At 45.6% G+C, this 21,119-nt stretch overlaps 1 protein-coding gene across 1 annotated transcript in view; it reads left to right on the plus strand.

Moving 5' to 3' along the window:
• The window catches only part of ADCY2 (adenylate cyclase 2 (brain)), a 420,021-nt gene that overhangs the window by 380,545 nt on the left and 18,357 nt on the right, over positions 1-21,119 (plus strand). Inside the window, exons 20-22 of the mRNA XM_011940963.1 lie at positions 7,039-7,185; positions 9,401-9,508; positions 19,620-19,734. Of these exons, the coding sequence (XP_011796353.1) occupies positions 7,039-7,185; positions 9,401-9,508; positions 19,620-19,734 (370 nt within the window). The remainder of the gene's footprint in view (positions 1-7,038; positions 7,186-9,400; positions 9,509-19,619; positions 19,735-21,119) is intronic.

Consider the following 21,119-nt stretch of genomic DNA (forward strand, 5'->3'; position numbering starts at 1 on the left):
CCTGAGCTCTTTCCCTCGCTAAGGTTTCCCCAAGCAGAAGCCCTACCCCCTACTGAACCTGTATGGCAGAGGTGGCTGATGCTGGGACCAAAGAAGTCCCTGCAGACAAAAACAGCACTTCTCAAAGTGAAGGACCACCTGCTGCACCTGCTAAACAGGCTATTCCTGATCCCCACACAAGCCTTCCTTGACCTCCTAGGCCCAGCGACGTGACTGAGAGCAAAGCATCTGGTCTAGTCCTGGCACCTCTTGCCTGTGGGGCCTCAGAATCCTCTCAGAGACCACTACCAATTTTTGAAGCAATAATTTAGATGAAGCTCTTAGAACTGTGCATGGCATGTAGTAAATACTGTCAGCTCTCTTTTAAGCAAATATCCCAGATTCATGCAAAACTTGAGAATCACTGCCCCTGGGAATTGATTAAAAGCTTTCAGCAAGGGCTCTTGCCCAACGTTTTTAGAGCCTGAATAAAGTGGAAAACAAAACCCAATGTAATCACTTCACTCCTGTTCCTGGCATTGCATAAAAAGCACTGTGGGCAGTGTCTGCCTTCTCAGCCCCCTCTCAGCAGGGTAGGTCAAGCCCTGATGCTGAGTGCTCAGTGCCTCTGAATGCAGAGGCTCCAGGGGAGGCTTCTGGGGCGTCGGGTGGATGGGGGCAGGCCCTCAGCCCCTTTGTGGAGGTTACCCCGGCATCCACCACACTAATCCATTTCCACTAAACTCCCGATGATACTGCTCTGTGAGTCTTCTGGAAATAATACAGGAAAACAAGACTTTGGCAAAAGTAAATATAGCTATACTTCACCAATGTTGCCAGTTCGGTTCCAGACCTCTGCAATCAAGTGAATATCACTAACAAGCGAGTCACAAATTTTTGCTTTCCCAGCACATGTGAAGGTTATGTTTACACTATACTGTATGTATTAAGTATTCAGTAGCATTATGTGTAAAAAAAAAAAGTACATACCTTAACTTTAAAATACTTTGTTGCAAAAAATGCTGACATGGACACACAAAAGGAGCACGTGCTCTTGGGAAAATGGTGCCAGTAGACTTGGTCGAGGGAGCATTCACTTTGTGAAAGACACAATATCTGTGCACTGCAGTAAAGCAAGACACAATACAACAAGGTCTACCTCTAAGCCAAAAAAAAAAGAAGAGGACTTGAAGTCATGTTTATTTCCCAGTGTGGGATCAGCTTACGCCTGCATCCTTTCTGACTTCACTAGTGAAATACTTCATGCATAAACAGGATGGAGGCTGCTTCCCGGCAGAATCACTGCCCTGAGGATGAACGGCCTCCTGGGACCAAAACCGACGGGCCAGGGCTCTGGGAGAGACCAGGCAGGCAGTTCCATTCCTCTCTGTGGCACAACCTGTGGTTGCTAATGAGTTTTTGAGTCCGGGGCAGGGAGTCTTTGGATAGCCTCCACTCCATGGCTTCTGGAACAATCCTTGGAAAATGGCACAGCTTATGCCAAGACCTGCATTAACAGAGATCATGTCATTTTTACTCTCCTACCCACTGCATCAGTGAACAAAGGAAATTAATTTCCCTTCAGAAATAGGGAGTCAAGAATGATGTAATTGCTGTAACAATCAATTCTGAAAAGGTTTTATTTCAGTGGAGAAGTGCTCATAGCCCTGTCCTTGGGCACACAGGCATAGACCTGGCTGCTTGTGTCTGCACGGGCTTTGCAGTGCCTCTTCCTTCTCCTGAGCACTTGTGTTACTTAAAACTTCCTGAAGTTTCTCCATCAGCTGTTAACTCTCATGGCCAGATTCAGCCCACACAACCCTCAGGCTCATCAGGAGAGTTCTGTGCACCCAGACGGGAGCCTTCTCTGTTTTGGAAGCCTGTTCTCCCCACCTCTGTGTGTGGCAGGAACATTTCTGAAAAGCCTCTTCAATGGGCATCAAAGCCAGCTCTCATCGCTTGGGGAGAAGACTGCATTTTGTCACCAAATTGACCCTGAGTCAAGTCTCCGCGTGGTAGAGGATTGTGAGCCAGACAGCTTCATTCAGAGAGAGCCAATTCCTGGTCAAAACAAGCCACATGAGCCACGGGTGCCACCACAGAAATTTGGGAAATGCCCCTCGTGTGCAAACAGCACCTCCCTTTCTACTGTTGAAAGCCCTCCCAGTGACGACCGGGCAGATCCTTCAACAGCACTAAGCTTAAAGCTCTATGCCCAAGTGTCCTCTGCAGGAGGGTCGGGCTAGCATGCCCCTGGGGTTGCAATAGACGCTTCTGTACTTTCCAGTCATTTGACTCCCCTGAGTAAATTAGGCATTAACTGACAGCTGGGGACACCAGGTGCTTAACGCTTCCCCCATAGGTCAACTCGGAAAACGTGGACGATCCAAAGCCTCCATGCAGCCCGAGTCAGTGAGACAAAGCACCAGTCTGCTCTGGAAGGTGGGAGACCTGAGTGCCAGTGGCAGCTTTGAATGTTTTCTAGAACATTCCATCCCCCGTGCCCACCTCAATGAACAGCCCCAGACGCCTCCACACCTGGGCCCACAGCACCAATTACGCTTTATTATGTTTCCTTGATTTTCTCTGTCTCTCCACCTAGACTTTAAGCTCCCTGAGGGCAGGGCTTGTGTTGTTTTTCTCTGTGTCCCTAACACCTGATATGAAGCCTGGCACACAGCAGGCCCTTTGATAGGGCACATGTGTGTGTAACGTGTGTGTAAATTCAAAGAGAACTTCAGCCTGTGACACGAAGAGACACTTGCTCTCTTACTCCAAAGGAGGCATCAAGCAGAGTGCAGAGCTTACAAAAGCCTTCCTTGACCTGCAGGGAGCTTATGAATTGGCCAGAAGACTAAAGATTGAAAGAGGGTTTGGACAGAATGTAGTGGGGATGAGGCCATCCTAAAAGGGAGGGTGGGGATCCCCCCTCACCTCCATCCAGCCTTGTGAACAGGCCAGCACTGCTCAGCCTGGACACACCCCATGACTTCAGTCTCTGAGTGGTTCTGGGAAGCATCTCCAACTGGGGTACACAGATGGCAGGCAGGTTCTGACACTTGGAAATGCTGAGCACAGGTGCTGATGGGGCATCTGGGGACACAGGGTAGGGGAGCTGTGGCTTGGTACATGGCTGGACTGTCAGTTGTTTGCATAGCAAAGCTGAGTGTTGCTAAAGGACCAAACAAGAAAAAGAGAATTGGTGTAGGGTTGTTTTAGATCCAATGTTACAGAGCTGCCTGAGGGGACAGGAGGGAGGGTGAAGAGACCTTGGCAGAGAAACTTGAAGAAATAGCCTGAAAGCCCAGACCTGAGAGGGTAGCGAGGAGCAGGAGTGATGTGCATGGCCTCCATCATGGAAAACTCAAGGGTCGGGGGATGTCCAGGGATGGGCGAAATGACAGGGAGTCTTCCAAAAACCCATGAAAACATCCACAGGAGGAAAGCCAGGTTTAAGTATTCAGGGAGCGGGATGCAGCTAATAGGAAGCTGTCCTGCCTCATAGCCTCTTCTGTCTTACCCTGTTCTCCATTCTGGATGGTTTGGAAAGCCCAGCTAGCGAGTTAGGAAGAACGGAGGTAGAAGGAGTGGTGGAGAGAGAGTAGAAGCCAACTGATCCCCCTTCTTCACCTGCAAAAGGCCCACGCTGGGGAAGGGCACAAGCCACAGGTACAACGAGGGCAAGAGTTTAGACTGTTTCTTGGACTGGGGCCTCTAATGATCGATGAGAGGACCTTGCATTGCACACAGTGACATGGAGGGCCAGGGGGTAGTCCCAGGTGTTTGTCCAAGACAGGGGAAGATCTAGCCCCACTCCAAAACTGAAAGGGATAGCGGCCACAGAAATGCAGTTGCTTTGTGATTATTTTTTCATTCCTTGAGCTTGTTCAACAGAATGGTGATGAATGAATGTTGAGGAGACATCTAAACTCACTTTCAACTCTAAAGCTCAGTAATACTTTTGGGTAGCTACATGCTGACATGAGTCACCCATTCTAGACCTTGAATTCCAAATTATCTTCAAAGGCTGCTCACCTGCCCTACTCCAACCTCCAGGTCCTCTGGAAGTATAAGACAAGCTCAAGTCATCTACTAGTCAGCATGCAATCCTCTTTGGCCCCATGCCCAGTGCAACCACAGGAAGGAATCTCTCATGAGTTCAGGGCATGGTTCTTGGCCCTGCAAGTTTCTCAGACTCCAGAGAATTTGAGAAGTCTAGAAGTTTCCCTGGTTTCCCAGTAGTTATAGTCTTATGGAAGCCCTGAATCTGAGGACCAGGTGTGACCAGTGACCTGAGCTCACCCTGGGAATTCCCTCAGAGCTTCCAAGTGACCACTCTGCCAAAGAAGGTAGGTGATCAGTTTGTAGTCCAAGCTCCCCAGCAGTATTCACGGCCTGCAGAGAATGCAGGGATTGGTCCTGGCCCTTCCCCTCAGCCAGCTGGGAGCCTTGGTGGCAATCCCAGCTCCCCTGAGCTCCATTTCCTCATATAGTCTGTCATTCTTAATCAAGGCTACACAGCAGAATAACCCAGGGAACTTTCCAAAACAATGCCTGTGCTTGGAGCCCAGCCTAGGGGATGAGGGTCCATTGGTCAGTGGGGAGGCGCAGGCACCTGCCCTCTTGGAAGTCCCATTAGAGATTCTCCCATACATCCCCACCTTGGTGCTGTGTAATGAAATGACATGTCAGATCCAAACTGCCCATCAGTTCAGTCTTGCATTTCATTATCTCCAACTCCCAGACACCCTTAAAGACTCCAGAGGAAAAGACAAAGGTGAAGTAACAGGACCCGCAAGTGTTGGAGGCCCCGTGCTACCCCCAAACCGAGCAGTGAAGCCCATGATCATCCCAGAGACTTGATAAAGTATAAAGTGTAGCATTTACAAGAGTGGATTCTACTGTCAGACTTGATAACTCCAGCCTTGGGCAAGTAACGTAACCACTGTGTGCCTCAGTTTCTTTATTTGTAGATGGAAAACTCTAGTGCCAGCCTAGAGTTGTAGGGTACTACATAGGGTTGTAGTTGTGGTGAGTTCATGCACATAAAGTGTTCAGAGAAGTGCCCGTCCTACCATGAGGTGAGCGTTCAGTAAGTGCTGGCTATTACCCTGCTTATTCTTGTCATCATTATCATTCCCCAAAGAGCACTCTGGTCAGTGTCAGCAGAGAGTGGGGAAATGCAGGATATAGAAAATATGTCCTCGGCCAGGTGCGGTGGCTCACGCCTGTAATCCCAGCACTTTGGGAGGCTGAGGTGGGTGGATCATGAGGTCAGGAGTTCGAGACCAGCCTGGCCAACATGGTGAAACCCTGTCTCTACTAAAACAAAAAAATTAGCTGGGCGTGGTGGTGCGTACCTGTAATACCAGCTACTCAGTAGGCTGAGGGAGGAGAACTGCTTGAACTCAGGAGGTGGAGGTTGCCGTGAGCCAGGATCATGCCATCCCACTCCAGTGTGGGCAATAGAGTGAGACTTTGTCTCAAAAAGAAAGGAAAGGAGAGGAGAGGAGAGGAAAGGAAAAAAGGAGGGAGGAAGGGAAGGAAATACGTCCTCCCCTTGCTAGATGCGCCCATTTCCTCAAGTACAGGGATGTCAGTGGAGTTTATACCACTTTTATAAAACTGACGTTTTTAACTCGTGTATCCCTGTTCTCTGACCCCGTGACTGCAGTCAGCATTGTCAGCCCCATGCCTTGGCTGTCATAGGCTGCCTACCAAGGATATGAGTGTTCACAAAGGCAACTTTGCAGAGAGAGAGAAAATATAATTCTGCACAAGAAACCAGCACGATCACATTGAGCACAAAATAGAAAAGAAAACCTTGATTTCATTGTTCACGTGCTTTGTACAGATTTTGAGGCAGTAGTAGGGATTATAGAGTGGCTGGTCCTGAGAACCATGAGTCCATCTTTTTCTCAAAACTGTTGTGGCCTTCAGTTGGGTTGCCCTGGCTCTGATGGGTTTGTGACGGGATCTCACTGGGAAGAGCAGTTCCTCTGAGGTGCCACCAAACCTTGGAGTTATGATACTATTTAAGTGCTTGCTTTCTGCAAAGAAGTTCATCTGGGTGCCCCAAAGAGCGGGGCTTACTGATAATGTTCATATAGAATGGATTCCCTCGCCCTGCCAGACACACGGGAAGCACCAACCACTAGCATTTTTCCCTCCCCTCAGAGGTCGGCCATCTTGTTTAACAGAACTCTCCTCACGTTTCCTGGAGAAGAAAGCATTTCCCATGCTGCACTGCGTCCACAGTGGCCCCGGCCAGTCTGCCTGTGTCAGGGCCACCTCAGGGGTCTGAGGAGCCCTTGCCAGTGGAAGGGCGCATCCTCCACACCTAGGACTAGCCCCCAGGACCACCTGACAACTCTTCCTGTCTGGAACCTTCATTGAATTTGAAGGTGTCACTGTGTTGGGAAAATTATGGAAACACCTTGCAATTGTGTTTACAAGACATTGCAATTTAACTGATGTCTATGGATAAAGAACTATGAGCCTCTTCCTATTTAAAAGCAAAAGAATATCCTGAATAAATATAGTCAGTGTCTAATATAATATGAATAAGTAGACTGAGGAGCTCTATTGGTTCTTTCTGGTGTGATAAGAAGTAACTTGATGAATTCCATATGCTCTTTGCAGGAGACACTGAAGAGGAAAATTCATCAAGACTCCCATCCAAATACTATAGCCATAACAAGTTACTTCAGGACAATCTGAGAGTTTGGGAAATTATTTTGTTTCCCTTCAGTTGTTTAAAGGATACTTTTTACTAAGCCAGAACTCTGTGGTCTCTTGTCATTGTCGCAGGTCAATATGACAGAGAGGTTTAACTGGCAAGGCACCTCTTCTTTACTGCTAGTGGCCTGAATCCAGCTCATTAGAAGCTTTCCCCTGCGAGCAGCGGCAGCCTGTGGATTGGGCCATGGCTGGGGTGGGGCAGGTGGAGTAGGCATTTGGGCGATGTCTGTGTGAATCCTGGCAGAAACAAGCCACTGGCCTGTGGCGGGTTTAAAGATCAGTCTCCGAGTGATCAGCTCTTGCTCTTCTCCCAAGCAGGATCTATACCACCAGTCGTATGACTGCGTCTGCGTCATGTTTGCCTCCATTCCGGATTTCAAAGAATTTTATACAGAATCTGACGTGAACAAGGAGGGCTTGGAATGCCTTCGGCTCCTGAACGAGATCATCGCTGACTTTGATGATGTAGGTACTGAGAGTTGCCCTTGAAGGGCAGGAGTACCCCCAGTCTCACACCTGTGCACTTGAAGTTACTTCGGGATAGCGGCCTATCCCAAAAAACTTGTCCTTTGGCATAATTTCTGGCAAGTGGCGTGAAAGGCTTTTGCTTTATTTAGGCTCTGACTAACTTGAGGTAGACAAATACATTGTATTTTTGAAGCTGGTATGACTGCTAGGAACAGCTACCAAAATCTGTTAAATCAAATATGTGTATCCAGTGTGCTAGTGGATTCTCTGCTAAGGCTTGAATTCCAGGTAAAATACTTACCCATCTCTTTCCACATAAAAAGATAGTGAGTTATAATAGATTATTGCTATGTCTGTGCCTACTTCAATGCCTTTGTCAGATATCAACTTGCACTATGCATGGATGACATTTTATTGTTGAAAATACAATCTGTACGGGGGGATAATACAACATCCTTTAGAAGGGACGGAGTGTCTGTTTTAGAATTCGAAATAGGTGTCATTTTTCAACTTTCTACATAGAGAATAATGTGTTCTATTTCCCAGTAAGAACAAACGCCCCTCTGGTTTAAGGATATTGCAGCCACACTATTCTTATCACTATCTTGCAAAATAGAAGAAAATTGACGTCTGTCCAGGAGCATATGTTAATGATGATTCATGGAATTTGGAAATACAGTGATGAGATTACATAACACGGTGGTTTCAGGCAAACCTCCTAAATGTCTTGTGGGCCCTGTGCATTTTCTCTCACCACCATCATCACTGTGAGATCGATGCTAGAGATTCATGGTGACGTCATGACCGCCAGCAATTACCACTGTGGTCCTGGGTGCGTCATGACAAACAGCGGCTGGGGATCTCAGCTGCTCCTCAGTGAAGTAAACATTCCCCAGTACTAAAGGGTGAATGACAGTGGCTATGCGGATAGGTGATACAGGGATTTGCTCATCTGTCTTAAATTATTTGATATGTAATCCTGGAGGAATCTCCTTGAAATCGGAAGTTCCAAGGAAGGGACAAGAAAATGCTCTTGGTCTCCGGTCAGCGCCATTTGAACCCTGCCCTCCCGAGCAGGTACAGACCTTCCAGGGCGTCCTTCACGTGCAAGTCCACTCCTCTTCCTTCCTACAGCTTCCATTCTTATCCCTACCTTTCCTCCCTCCCAGCTGAAAGCCTAAATCAGCAGATTAAGGAAGAGTCAAGTGGGACGCTGATAACTAATTCCAAGACAAGAAATAGTAGAGCTTGGGCCAGCTGTGGTGGCTGGTGCCTGTCATGTCAGCACTTTAGGAGGCCAAGGTGGGAGGATCGCTTGAGCCCAGGAGTTTGAGATCAGCCTGGGCTGCATAGGGAGACCCTGTCTCTGCAAAAAAAATTTTAAATTAGCTGCACATGGTAGTGTATGCCTGTGATCTCGGCTACTCGGGAGTCTGAAGCAGGAGGTTCACTTGAGCCTGGAAGATGGAGGCTGCACTGAGCTATGATCATGCCACTGCACTCCAGCTGGGGTGACAGAGCAAGACTCTGTCTCAAATATATATATATATATATGTATGTATTTTATTTATATATATTTATATATTTTTATATATGTATTTATATATATATATCTCATATGGCTCCTCTTCTGTCTTGCAAACAGCAGCCTTCTCACTTCTCTTAGGCCTCCTATGGAGGGGAGAAAGAGAGAGAGCGAGCTGGTTTCTCTTTCTAATATATATATTAGAGCTAGGGCTGATAACAACCATTCTAGATCTTTATTCCATCCACCTCAAGCACTCAGAGGGCAAAAGCCAATCCTCAGCACTAATAATTGATCATAAATCATTCTGACCATGCAAGAAAGAGCTCACCCACCAAATCATAATTTTAAATTTATGCCTTTCAAATGCATAGTCAGGAAATTTATTTCAAGCCCATTGTCATTTGCATCATAATTCATCTTGGTTCCTTCACTAGCAAAGTTTGAACGGTAATTCATGTTCCTTGGAAGTAAATCATTATGCTCTACTTTCCTCCAAGGACATGCGCTCTATGAAATATATGAAGTTTTCATTCCTGGAAAAGCTCAGGGCCCAAGGGTGCATATGCAGGGGTTGAAACAAGTCATGGCATTACTGTGAACCAGCATTTGAGAATGTCTCTATAAAGTGCTCAGCTTCAGGTCAGCATCCACCTGAGTAACTGGATGGTTGTCATTGCTTCACAGCTTCTTTCCAAGCCAAAATTCAGTGGAGTTGAAAAGATTAAGACCATTGGCAGCACATACATGGCAGCAACAGGTCTGAGCGCTGTGCCCAGCCAGGAGCACGCCCAGGTAAGATGTGTTGAACACTTAATGGCACAGGTGAGCCTCAGCCCCATTCACAAACCACCCTGGGACCAAAACAGCCATGAAATGCCCCAAGAACTGTGTATTATGTACAACCTAAAGCTCAGGGTCAAGGTCCTATGAGAGAAGATGAAAATTCCAGACTTAGCGCCAGAGGATCTGTTCACAGAACTCCTTCTGCTGCCCAACAGGAGAAGAAAAACCAATCAGTAGCTGCTTGTTAATACAGATAAATATACAATGAAGTAGAAGATGAAAGCTAGTTGTTTAAAGGAGACTCTGTAAGGATGGATCCAGGTCTTTTGATTTAAAAGAATGTAGTCAAGGCCATGTGTGGTGGCTCACGTCTGTAATCCCAGCACTTTGGGAGGCCGAGGCGGGTGGATCTCTTGAGCTCAGGAGTTCGAGACCAACCTAAACAACATAGTGAAACCTCATCTTTATCAAAAATACAAAAAACTTAGCCATGTGTGGTAACATGCACCTGTGGTCCCTGTTACTCGGGAGGCTGAGACAGGAGGATGATTGGGCCCGGGAGGTGGATGTTGCAGTGAACTGAGATCGCACCACTGCACTCCAGCCTGTGTGACAGAGTGACACCCCATCTAAAAAATGAATTAAAATAAAATAATGTGGTCAAAAAACAAGTTGGCCACATGGAAATTTCATTGAAAAGGTCATTTGGGCAAAATTGAATATCTTCAATCAACTAAGGTTTTCAAGATTTTCTTGTGTGTGTGTGTGTGTGAGAGAGAGAGAGAGAGAGAGCGAGAGAGCATGTACATAGACATGCTTGTGTAACTTGTTGGAATATCAGTAGGGGCCCGTTAAAAAGATCTGGTTTCCCCTCAGGACAGTGGCCTTTGCTGTGGAGCCTGCCCTCTGCTGGGCAGACCACAGAAAAACAGAACACACTTTCTGTGGACAGGCAGGTTCCCAAAGAGAAGAAGGGCTGAGCATGGTGTATGAGTCCCTCTCCCATACCCACCTCCCATGGGAAGAGTGAGAGCGGGGAGAGAGGCAGCAGGCACCATAACAGAGCTCCCTCTTCCAGGAATATCAGGAGAGGGTCCTAGTTTCCCACTTAACATTCATGCATTCATGGGCAAAGAGTAGAATGTGGATAGACGTCTGACTCAAGATGGAACCCTAGCGTTCTTCCAGTTAATTGGAGTGATATGTATTCCATTGGTTCTCCTCTTCAGGTGGTTGCCCTCAGATTATTATTTTTTAATGAGTATGCATTACTTCAGTAATAAAGAAAATAAAAGAAACAAACAATAAAGCAGACCCCAGAAGAACTTAGCCTTTGGATTCTGAGCAACACCTTCTCAAGCCATCATGGAGCCTGTGGCCAAAGGAAAACTGCTGTACCCTCTGCATGGTGCTGTAGATTTTTAATGATTAGGGTTTTTTCCAGAACATTAAAGTGTTAAAAAAATTGAAAAAAAAAGTAAAATCAAGATATTAAAATGTACAACATTCTTTTACTTTTAAATATTATATTTATAATCCAAACCAGAACTAATTACAATTTTACTTTCCTGGTTTTCATGGAAACAAATATATGCTTCTCCAATGCCTTTAGTGTTCTGGAAAACATTGACCGTTTAAAAAATATAACATTAAAACATGTATAGAGACAGGCATTTTTCTTATTGCCTCAGGCTCTAAGATGCTCAGCACAACACTGTCAGGACCTATCTGTCTTAGTCTGCTTGGCCTGCCAGGCAGAATACCACAGGCTGGGTGGCTTAAACGACAGAAATTTATTTCTCACGGTTCTGAAGGCTGGGAAATTCAAGACTGAGGTGCTGGCTCATTAGGTGTCTGCTGAGGGCTTCTCTTCTGTCTTAGAAACAGTAGCTTTCTCACTTCTCTTAGGCCTCCCATGGAGGGGAGAGAGACAGAGAGAGAGCTGGTTTCTCTTCCACTTTAAAGAAGGCACAAGTTCTGTTGGATCGGAGCTCCACCCTTATCATCTTAGTTGACCACAATTACCTCCTTACAAACCCCTCTCTTCAGTACAGTCACCTGGGAGGTCAGCACTTCAACATATAAACTTTAGGGAGGACACAATCCTGTCCACAGCAGTATCTTTATTTAAAATTTCATTGTTTTAGTTCATCTTGAATTTTTCTGCATCGATTTTGGTTTTTAAAAATATTGCACTAGGATATTATTTCTCATGATTGCTGAGCTTTTTGTACCTTCTGAAGTTTCACCCCTGAGGTGAGTGCCTCACTTACCTCCCCCTTATCCAGCTATGACTTAGAGGCTTCTCCAGCTCATCTAGTGAGGGCCGTCAGGAGCACTTCACCTGATCACATCCACTCCAGTCCTTTGCTCTTGGACAGCCAACTACCAATCCTTTGGCAGGGCCTCGGAATGGGAGATCTTTCGAGGCACTACCAGGTGAAGACCTGTTCCACATTCAGTGTCACTCTGCAGCCCATTACTCTACAGCCTACAGTCTGCCTGTTCTTCCTGACCCTAACTCTGCCTCCATCAAACCCAGTCTCCTGGATCTTCAAGAAAAGTATCCAGGTCTTTTCCTTTCTGCAGCCACACTTTATAGACTAAGAGTTTGTATCCACTGCCTTTACCTTTCACCTTCTACTTTCTCTCTACACCTCCACAATCCTGCCTCACCAGTGCCATCAGGAATTCTACTCTCGATGACCAAAAAAAAAACACTTCCAGATTCCAAAATTCCCATCCAATCACATTCTCTGAGAATTCGTCCTGGGTGATGTCCTGTCTGTGGGTGGCCGTTGCCTTTGCCCAGTAATCCTCCCTTGGCTTTTGAGCCCTTCCATTGTCTGGCCCCCAGCCTGTGGTCCCTCTCTCTGGGACATTGTAATATTCTTTCCCCAACCCCTCTCCTAAGACTTTATCCATCCCCTCTGCACGTTTGATCTCCACCAAAACCTCTATCCACTGTCTTGACCATTGGGTAGACTTGGATCACTTCCAGCTTCCTATAGACACTCTGCTTTCTAACACTACTACCATTCTCTTCTTGTCCTCCCCACTTTGGAAACAGAGCACCAATCCTCTGCCCCAGCTCACTGCCCCGACCCATCCCCTACTTCTCCCTACAGTCTCTACACCAGCCCTCAAACACGCATGTGCTTTTGTGCAGACCAACCTGGGTTCTATCCACATCCTCTCCAGGTACGGTGCACCCGTGACCTGTAGCAGCACCACCTGTGGCGATTGTTATAGTGGTTTCCAGGGACAATCCCAAGCCTACTGTGTCTCTGGGGTGGGCTGGGGACCGCTATTTCCACTAGTTTACCCGGGTGATTCTGATGCTTACAGAAGATGCCCTGCCTGATCAAGGAGCCATTCAGAATCTCACTCATCAGAATGCCAAGGCTCCAACTTTCACAGAAGGCTTTCCTGTGCCCCGACCTGGGGAGCTTTACCTCACCTGGCTGTCTGGGTCCAGATCTTATTTCCTTTCTTCACTGTTTGCTACCTGTTATTTTCAACTTTCCTGGAAGTGTGTGTATGTTTCTTAGTCACCATCCAGACTATAGCAGGTACCATGTCTTATGCAGTGGCCTTCAAAGTCCCCAGCAGGGCCTTGAAGTAATCACCCGTGTTTGTTCAAGGAGGAATTGCACCTGTGCCCACTGCGTCTCCCAGACAGCATGTAGCTTCCTTCACTCTGTTTTACAATCCTTCCACTTCCAGTGCAAACCCTCTGATTGATTTCGCTGACCTTGTTGAACCTTTACTGAACCTTTACTGAATGGCTCCTGAGTCCTTACAACAAGCTTAGGAGGTAAGTAGTAAAACTCTTTGCCCATTTGAAAGATGGAGAAACTGAGGCATGTCCTAGGGAAAACAAGCAGCCATAGAGTAGGGCTCAGACCTGGGAACTCTGGGTGTATCTGTCTGTCCAGAGCTCCGCACAGCAGCCTCTGGTGCTGCCTCCTGTCGTCCTTGGCTCACCTGCCCCTCCACCAGCCCCCACCCTTTCCTGAGCATCCCTGCATCCCTACATTTGTATCTATCCTATTCACTCATCGCTGCTCCCAGCCCTTTAGCAAATCCCTTCCCAGGAGCCCCATTCCTCCACCTTCAGCTGCCCCAGCAATGAAACTTAACTTCTTAGTTATCCTTGAATGACTTACTGACTTCAAACCCAGCCACTGTTGTTAACACATGACTGTTTTCAGGGTAGAGTTGAAAGAGCATCACTGTCAAATGAAACTGCTCATTAATTAATATTATAGCTAAGTGTTCTGCACTTCTGTTACCTTATGCATGAAATGGTGATCATGCCCGTTGCATGAGGCTGTTGGGAAGACTATATTTAGTATGCAAAATACTTAATCGACTTCATGGGCATAGTAAGGAATAAAAATGCTAACAGTAATAATAATATAGTTGTGGTTGAACTATGTTTTGCATATTGCTACCATTGCTGCCTCAAATAGAACAGAGATAAGGGTTTTAGGACGTTGAAATATGATATGTCATCATATCCATGAAGGGAGATTCTCTCAGTACTGTATGTGCTATTTGTGATTAGAGCACTTAATTAGATTCTTTACAAGGGCATCCTAGATATATTTTGAAGTGCAATGAATGTAATCTGAAATGAAAGTTCATTACAATTGATTTGGGGCAAATAACATACCTGATAAATATTCATGCTAATATTAGTTACTTTTATAAGAAATGAATGTCACTTTGACCTTTTGTAACCGGACCGAAATGGGCTTAAATCTTTGCTTCTCTAGTTATAAACAAAATACTTTCTATTGATTGTTTAGCCAAATCTTTAGTCTGGCAACAAAAGATATTCAGTTTACAAAATATATAGGGTAACCCAAGGATTAATGTCTTTTTCTTAAATCCAAAAAGAGGCAAATTATCTGGGTAATAGCCTTTTGAAATGTAGCCTTTATTTGTAATTACCTCTGCATGTTCTGTTTGCAGTAACAACATACTTACCCATGGAGAAACAAGTGCATAGAAGTATATCAGCACCTAGTGAGGCAGGGCTTTTGTGCCTGTTTTGCCTCATTTGTACTTTTCAATGAAATGATCCATTCCAATTTTTTGCTTAAGTCAACAATGTGGCTAAACGGTTGCGTTACATGTAAGAACTGATCGTTGTTTTTAGAAGAAACAGGCATTTGTCAAGAAAGGAAATATTAAACTGGAAATGGGCTTTCATTCATTCCCTGAGCACACTCCCTGAGGTGCTCTCATTTTCTACCGACCACTGAATCCAAGCCAGGGTGTGAGGCAGGCACAGACAATCTGGGAAGATTAGAGGGATCCTGTCAAATGGACCAGAGAGGAAGTTAGGAGTCATTCAGAGAACATCCTTACCAGTGTCATAGTAGTTAAGGGGTCCATTAAAACTAATAGCCCCAGTTCCCTTCACTGGTAAGAATCAAGAATAGCTTAGGTCTCTGTGGAAATGAAAAGCAAAAATTCCTAAGTCTGTGCATTTTTGTGCAAACAACAAAGCTGTTATGATGCATCAGAAGAAGAGAGAAATTTCCTTCTGCTTTCATGCTGTTAGCAGGAAACTCAAAACTGAAAGAAAATGAACTGTCCCTCTTCACTATACATACAGAGAATCTCAAAAACACTTAAAAGGTCAGGCAAATTGGTCGTTGTTAAAGCTGTACATAAGAGGGAAAAGTACCACACTTAGCCATAAAACAATACTAGTATCTTCCTCCTAGATGGCTGTCACGTCAAGCAGAGTGACAGGTATCTCTACACTATCATGAAGGAGACTAAGACCCAAGACCCAGGGATGCAGACTGAATGCATTGCTTGTATCCATTCATTCAATCTTAACTGAAACCCAATGAGATGGGGAGTTGGCTGGGTGCAGTGGCTCGTGCCTGTAATCCCAGCACTTTGAGAGGCCAAGGCAGGTGGATCACCTGAGCTCAGGAGTGCGAGACCAACCTGGCCAACATGGTGAAACCCTGTCTGTACTAAAAACACAAAAAATTAACCAGGCATGGTGGGCGCACAACTGTAATCCCAGCTACTTGGGAGGCTGAGGCAGGAGAGTAGCTTGAGCCTGGGAGGCAAAGGTTGCAGTGAGCCAAGACGGTGCCAGTGCACTCCAGCCTGGGCGACAGAGCAAGACTCCATCTCACAAAAAAAAAAAAAAAAAAAGTAGGATATTATTGTCCCATTTAACAGGTGAGGAAAACTGAGGCCCAGAGAAGTTAAATGATTCTACCAAGGCCGCACAGCTAATGATTGCAGAAACCAGAGCTGAACCTATTTTTGCCTGACACAGGCAATATTCCATTAGCAACCCTCTCCCAGGTAAGCTGATTATCACAGCATGCAGTTTTTATGCTCAGATGGGAGAAGTCTGAGCATAAAAGCTGAGAAGTCTGATGAGATCTCCTAGAAGCCTGTCAGGAGAACAAAATGCTCCTTAGATAACAATCCCCAGTTCCCTTCCAAATCAGATACAGGGGAACTTGAACACCAGAAGTTTTTCAGCACAGAACACAGGGCCAGGCACATAACAAATGCTCAGTGAATATTTATGGAAGGAAGAGGGAGAAGAGAGTACAGAAGACGAAAGATTACCTCGATTATTACCAAACAGACACTTGGGTTATAAAATCGTCTTGGTAAACATGCATCTACTTTAAGCAATGTTCCTTGCTGGTGAAACTTCCAAAGCAACCAGTTTATAAAATGTGTTTCAGGGAACTGAGTAGTCTCTCTCTGTAGCTGGAAGCCCGTTAAATATCTGGTGATATGTAACATAAATTATTCAGATCATAGGAGAAATAACCGCTTCATACTGCCATCAGACATTTATCAAGAGCACACTTATGAAGACTTGTTGAAATGAATTGAGTTCTTCTAGAGACTGAACATAATTTTTCCTAGGGTTTGCTAAGCCCAAATGAGTTATTGATGTTGAATTAAACTTCATTCCCAGAACTCAATCTCTTCTTTTATTACTGAGATCACTTAAAACCTCCAATTTAAACCATCTGTGTGAAAACAGATTGGGCAATAGTTTCTCAAGGAGCAGAGCTTGTTTGCTGCACCTTAGTTTGGTAAAAAGCAAAATCATTTCTCCCATGGCAAATATGTCCTCCTTACTTGGACAGTTGTAATTTTTACTACACAAGATTTTGCTCGTTGATTTAACAGCTTGTGCTTCCTGTTAAGGAGGAAGATGTTTTCCAACTGACTGCACAAGCCTCCAAATCAGGTTTTCCCCATAAGTTGCGAGACAAAAAAATACTAGTGAGCTCTGATAGAAAAGACTAACTGTTCTTAAGAAATGACATTCTGAAATTCCACCAAAGTTAGCTGACAGTCAACTTTATAGCTCCAGTTTTGTAGTTATATGGTTTTTCTCTCATGACTCTAAGTTGAGAATTTACTGCAATAGTTCTATTTCCCTTGACTTTTTCTGGAATGATATAACTCACCTGAGGATAGGAAGATGTCTCTCTCTTGACCAGAGATTTCATTCTTCTTCTCCATTCATATTTATACTGTTTAGTGTAGTGATTCTCAACTAGGAGCAATTTTATTCCTTCCCCCACCCCGCCCCCCGGAGCATTGTCATTGCCAATGGAGACATTTCTGGTTGTCACAATGAGAGGTGAAGGATGTCCCTGACATCCAATAGGCAGAGGCCAGGGATGGTGTTAAACACACTGTGATATACAGGACAGCCCGAGGAATAGAGAATAACTCAGTTCAACCCAGTTCAAGTGTCCATGGTGCCAGGGTTGAGAAACCCTGTGTTAGTGCAATCCGCCGCATGCTCCTTACTAAACTCTGTGTAGAGCAGATGAATAACCCCTTCTACATTTTCCTCTCCCCTTCAGCTACCACCTTGGGAGTAGCTTTTCTCTACCTTGCTGTCACCTTGAATAGGTGCTTATGTCTACAGTCGCCATCTATCTTCTCACCCATCCCTTCTGAGTCTCTGAGAGTTGGGCTTTCTCTTCACTTTCCATGGAGGATGCTCCCCCAAGGTCAGCACGTGGCTCCTCTTTATCCCCAGACCTTTCTTCATCTCTGATTTAGCTCCCTTTGGGATGCAACGCTCATGTCAGAAGTCACTGCCTAAGGTCCAGGACAGCCCCATGTTCCGTTTCTCCTGGTCTTCTCTCAGCTGTTTTCCAGTGTGCCTTGCTGGCTTCCCTTCCCTGGACCCATGGCCTAGCGGAGGGCATATTCCCAGCTCAACCCTCTACTATCCTATTCTCCTTTCTTCCCATGGAGCCCCCACCTGCTGTAGTAGGCACATTCATGATCCTTCCTAGGTGCGTGCTCCTCAAATGCACAGCGGTCAGCTTTGACCTTCCGCCAAAGCTTAATGAGTCCCTGTCTGCATTCTGCCCAGCCATTTCCTCTTGGTGATCCTACTGCCAACCTAAGTATAGTCATTCAATAAACATTTATTGAGTTCTTCTTCTTTGTCAGGGACTTTATTCTGCTGTGGAGACACAGATTAATAGAGCAAGGTCTCTACCTGGTGGAGCTCACCAAGCAATGAGGGATGCCGACTTGAAAAGACACACGGCCCTGGCTTCCAAGCTAACACGGATGTCCATTCGGCCAAGCAGCCATGCCCGGCAGGCCTGGGACTGCATGTCAGTGAAACCTGGAAGGCCCAGCAGCTCACCAGGCAGGCTGGAACAGAAACCGTTCTCCACACCATTTTGGTGCACAGAATCATTAAGTATTGGGGGAGCAGGAACCTTCAGGACATTTAAATGAATTAAATGAATTCTATGCATATACTAATAATGTAACAAAAAATAGAAACTTTTAAAAGGTGAAATTCAAAATATAAATATAGTAAGCGCTACAAGTTAATGTTAAATATAAACAGGTAACAGGAATGATAAACAGAAATTCATAGGAAATCTGCAAAGAAATGGTCACTTCTTCCCACTGGGAAATCTTCAGGACTTCTCTCCTTCAGCTCTGTGATTCCCTCGTCCTCATGGGATGACACAGCCCTCGAGGACGGGTAAATGAGGGAATTGTTACCCTCCATATTCGTTTGCTAGGGCTGCCATAACAAAGTACTGCAGACAGGATACTTAAACCACAGAAGTTAATTGCCTCCCTGTTCTGGAGACTGGAAACCAAAGATCAAGTTGTCAACAAGGTTGGTCTCTCCTGAGGCCTCTCCTCTCCCCCTGTCGGGCTGCTTTCCTTCTTCTCCTTGTGTCTTCACACGGCCTTCACTGTGTGGGTGACTGGGTCCTGACTGCCTCTTCTTAAAAGAACACCGGTCATATTGGATTAGGGCCCACCCATAGAAGCTCATTTTATCTTTATCACCTCTTTAAAGACCCTGTCTCCAAATACGGTCATATCCTGAGAGACTGGGGTTAGGACTTTAACATATGAACTTGGAGGGACACAATTCAGCTTAAAATCCTCCATTTCAAGGCCTAAGAGGGCAAAAGGAGGGGGATGTTCCCAGAACTAGAGAGAGCTGCAGTGCAGAGACAGTAGCTGCCACCCGGGGCCGTAGCCCTTATCCTCCGTGAAGAAGACTGACCCCTGTGGAAAGCATGCGGTGCGCAGGCAAGAGGAGGAACGAGGCCCCAAGCCTCCTCCCCACTCTCTTTTTCCACAGCATCTCCCACTGGGCGATCCCCACTGGCAGCCCAAGGACAAGGAGCGGGCACCCCCTAGCGGTCAGGCCACCAGAGCCAGCGCCCAGCAGAGAAAGGCAAAGGCCAGCTGTGGAGGGGAAAAGAGGGAAGAAGGCACCAGCCCCTCCTCAAAGCCAGCTTCCCTTGGTGATCTTTGGACTAATACAATATAGGTTCCCCCTGGTCAGCCTTAGCCCGCATGATGCTTTTGGCCTGAGGGGGCCTGAGACACGGAAGTCAGTGTCTACTAGCACCTCGTGTCTCACCTTGGCCACACAGTGCTTCCTTGAGATGGGATTTGACTCTCACAGAATGTCTGCAGTCCCTTGCAGCATTAGAATTTGCCAGCATTCCTTTCGGCCTAAAGCTCAGGTTTGGGATGAAGGGGAAGTTTCCAGCTGTGATGCTCTAACTTCCGTCCGCCTGTGTGTGTTTGTTCTCAGGAGCCCGAGCGGCAGTACATGCACATTGGCACCATGGTGGAGTTTGCCTTTGCCCTGGTAGCGAAGCTGGATGCCATCAACAAGCACTCCTTCAACGACTTCAAATTGCGAGTAGGTACGTTCTGCAGAGAGGTCTCGGTTTCAGCTGTGGCAAAGATGTGGAATAAGGAGTAAGTCACAGGCGACATTGATGATCCCTTCAGTGTTGGAGTAGAACAATTACAAATGCATCCCGTTGCAAGACTGGATGACAGAAGGAAGGACACTTTTGGACAAATTAGAAAAAGCACCCCTTTGATTGGACCTGGGCTGCCGGCACTCAGCCAAGGTCCCGTCCACAAGCACGGCACGCACAGCCTTGAGCTGTCGTGCATTGCTCATTCACTGTGAGACATCCACAGAGAGCAGCTGCGTTATTTTATGGGCCGTTGCCAATGAAACTGGGACCTGCCACTAACGATAAGATTCATCCATATTTCAGAGATGTAAACATGTTTTTTAAAAAAAAAAAAAAAAAAGTAGGTCTTAGAATTGTTGCAATACAGTCCCACCTTCCTGGGGCCACAAGTTGTAAGACCACCAAATGTGTGGTAGGTTCTGAAACAGTGACAGCTTTTCAGATTGTGTTCAAATCCTAGAGGAAAAAAAAAATGCAGCTTTCTTTATAATATTGTTTAAAAAAATAACCTTTAGGCCTGGTGCGGTGGCTCATGCCTATAATCCCAGCACTTTTGGAGGCCGAGGTGGGAAGATCACTTGAGTCCAGGGGTTTGAAACCAGTCTGGGCAACATGATGAGACCCCACCTCTACAAAAAATAAATTAGTTGAGCTTGGTGGTGCACGCCTGTGGTCCCAGCTACCTGGAAGGCTGACGCAAGAGGATTTATTGAACCCAGGAGGTTGAGGCTGTAGCAAGCCATAATGGTGTCACTGCAATCCAGCCTGGGTTACGGAGAGATCCTGTCACCAAAAAAAAAAAAAAAAATGTAACCTTTGCTTGGTTAAAAACAGAGGCTTCCTGATTTCTAAGTTGTTAACAGACTTTAAGTTGATTTTTTTTTTTTAGCATGTTTCATTACTTGCCTTTTACAAATTGTTATTTTTTTCAATGTGTGTTTTAAGTCATCAAGTCAAGACACAGCTGGGTTGCGATGTGTGTACAGTTACTTGCAACCATTCAGATTTCTAAGAGCTTCCTTGACCGTTTTATGGTTTTCTTGGCAACACATTTTGCTGCTTCTGAGAGTCAGTTTATATAAGAGCAGTTCAGGCAACAAATCACATCTGAATGGTTTTTAACACTCTCTTACATACAAATTTCAACTTTAAAAAGAAATCTAAATATTTAAAGCCATTTTCTTCTTTTGCTATGGGTATGTCCTGAATTTCATTTAAATCCAAAATATGCTACATCTCTTTCACAAATGAGATGTGTTTCTCTCTGCTTGTACTATTAGTTGTCAGTGTTTACTCATATTTTCCTTTTTTTTTTTTTTTTT

This window comes from Colobus angolensis, unplaced genomic scaffold (assembly GCF_000951035.1).
Source record: "Colobus angolensis palliatus isolate OR3802 unplaced genomic scaffold, Cang.pa_1.0 Scaffold196, whole genome shotgun sequence".
NCBI lineage: Eukaryota > Metazoa > Chordata > Mammalia > Primates > Cercopithecidae > Colobus > Colobus angolensis.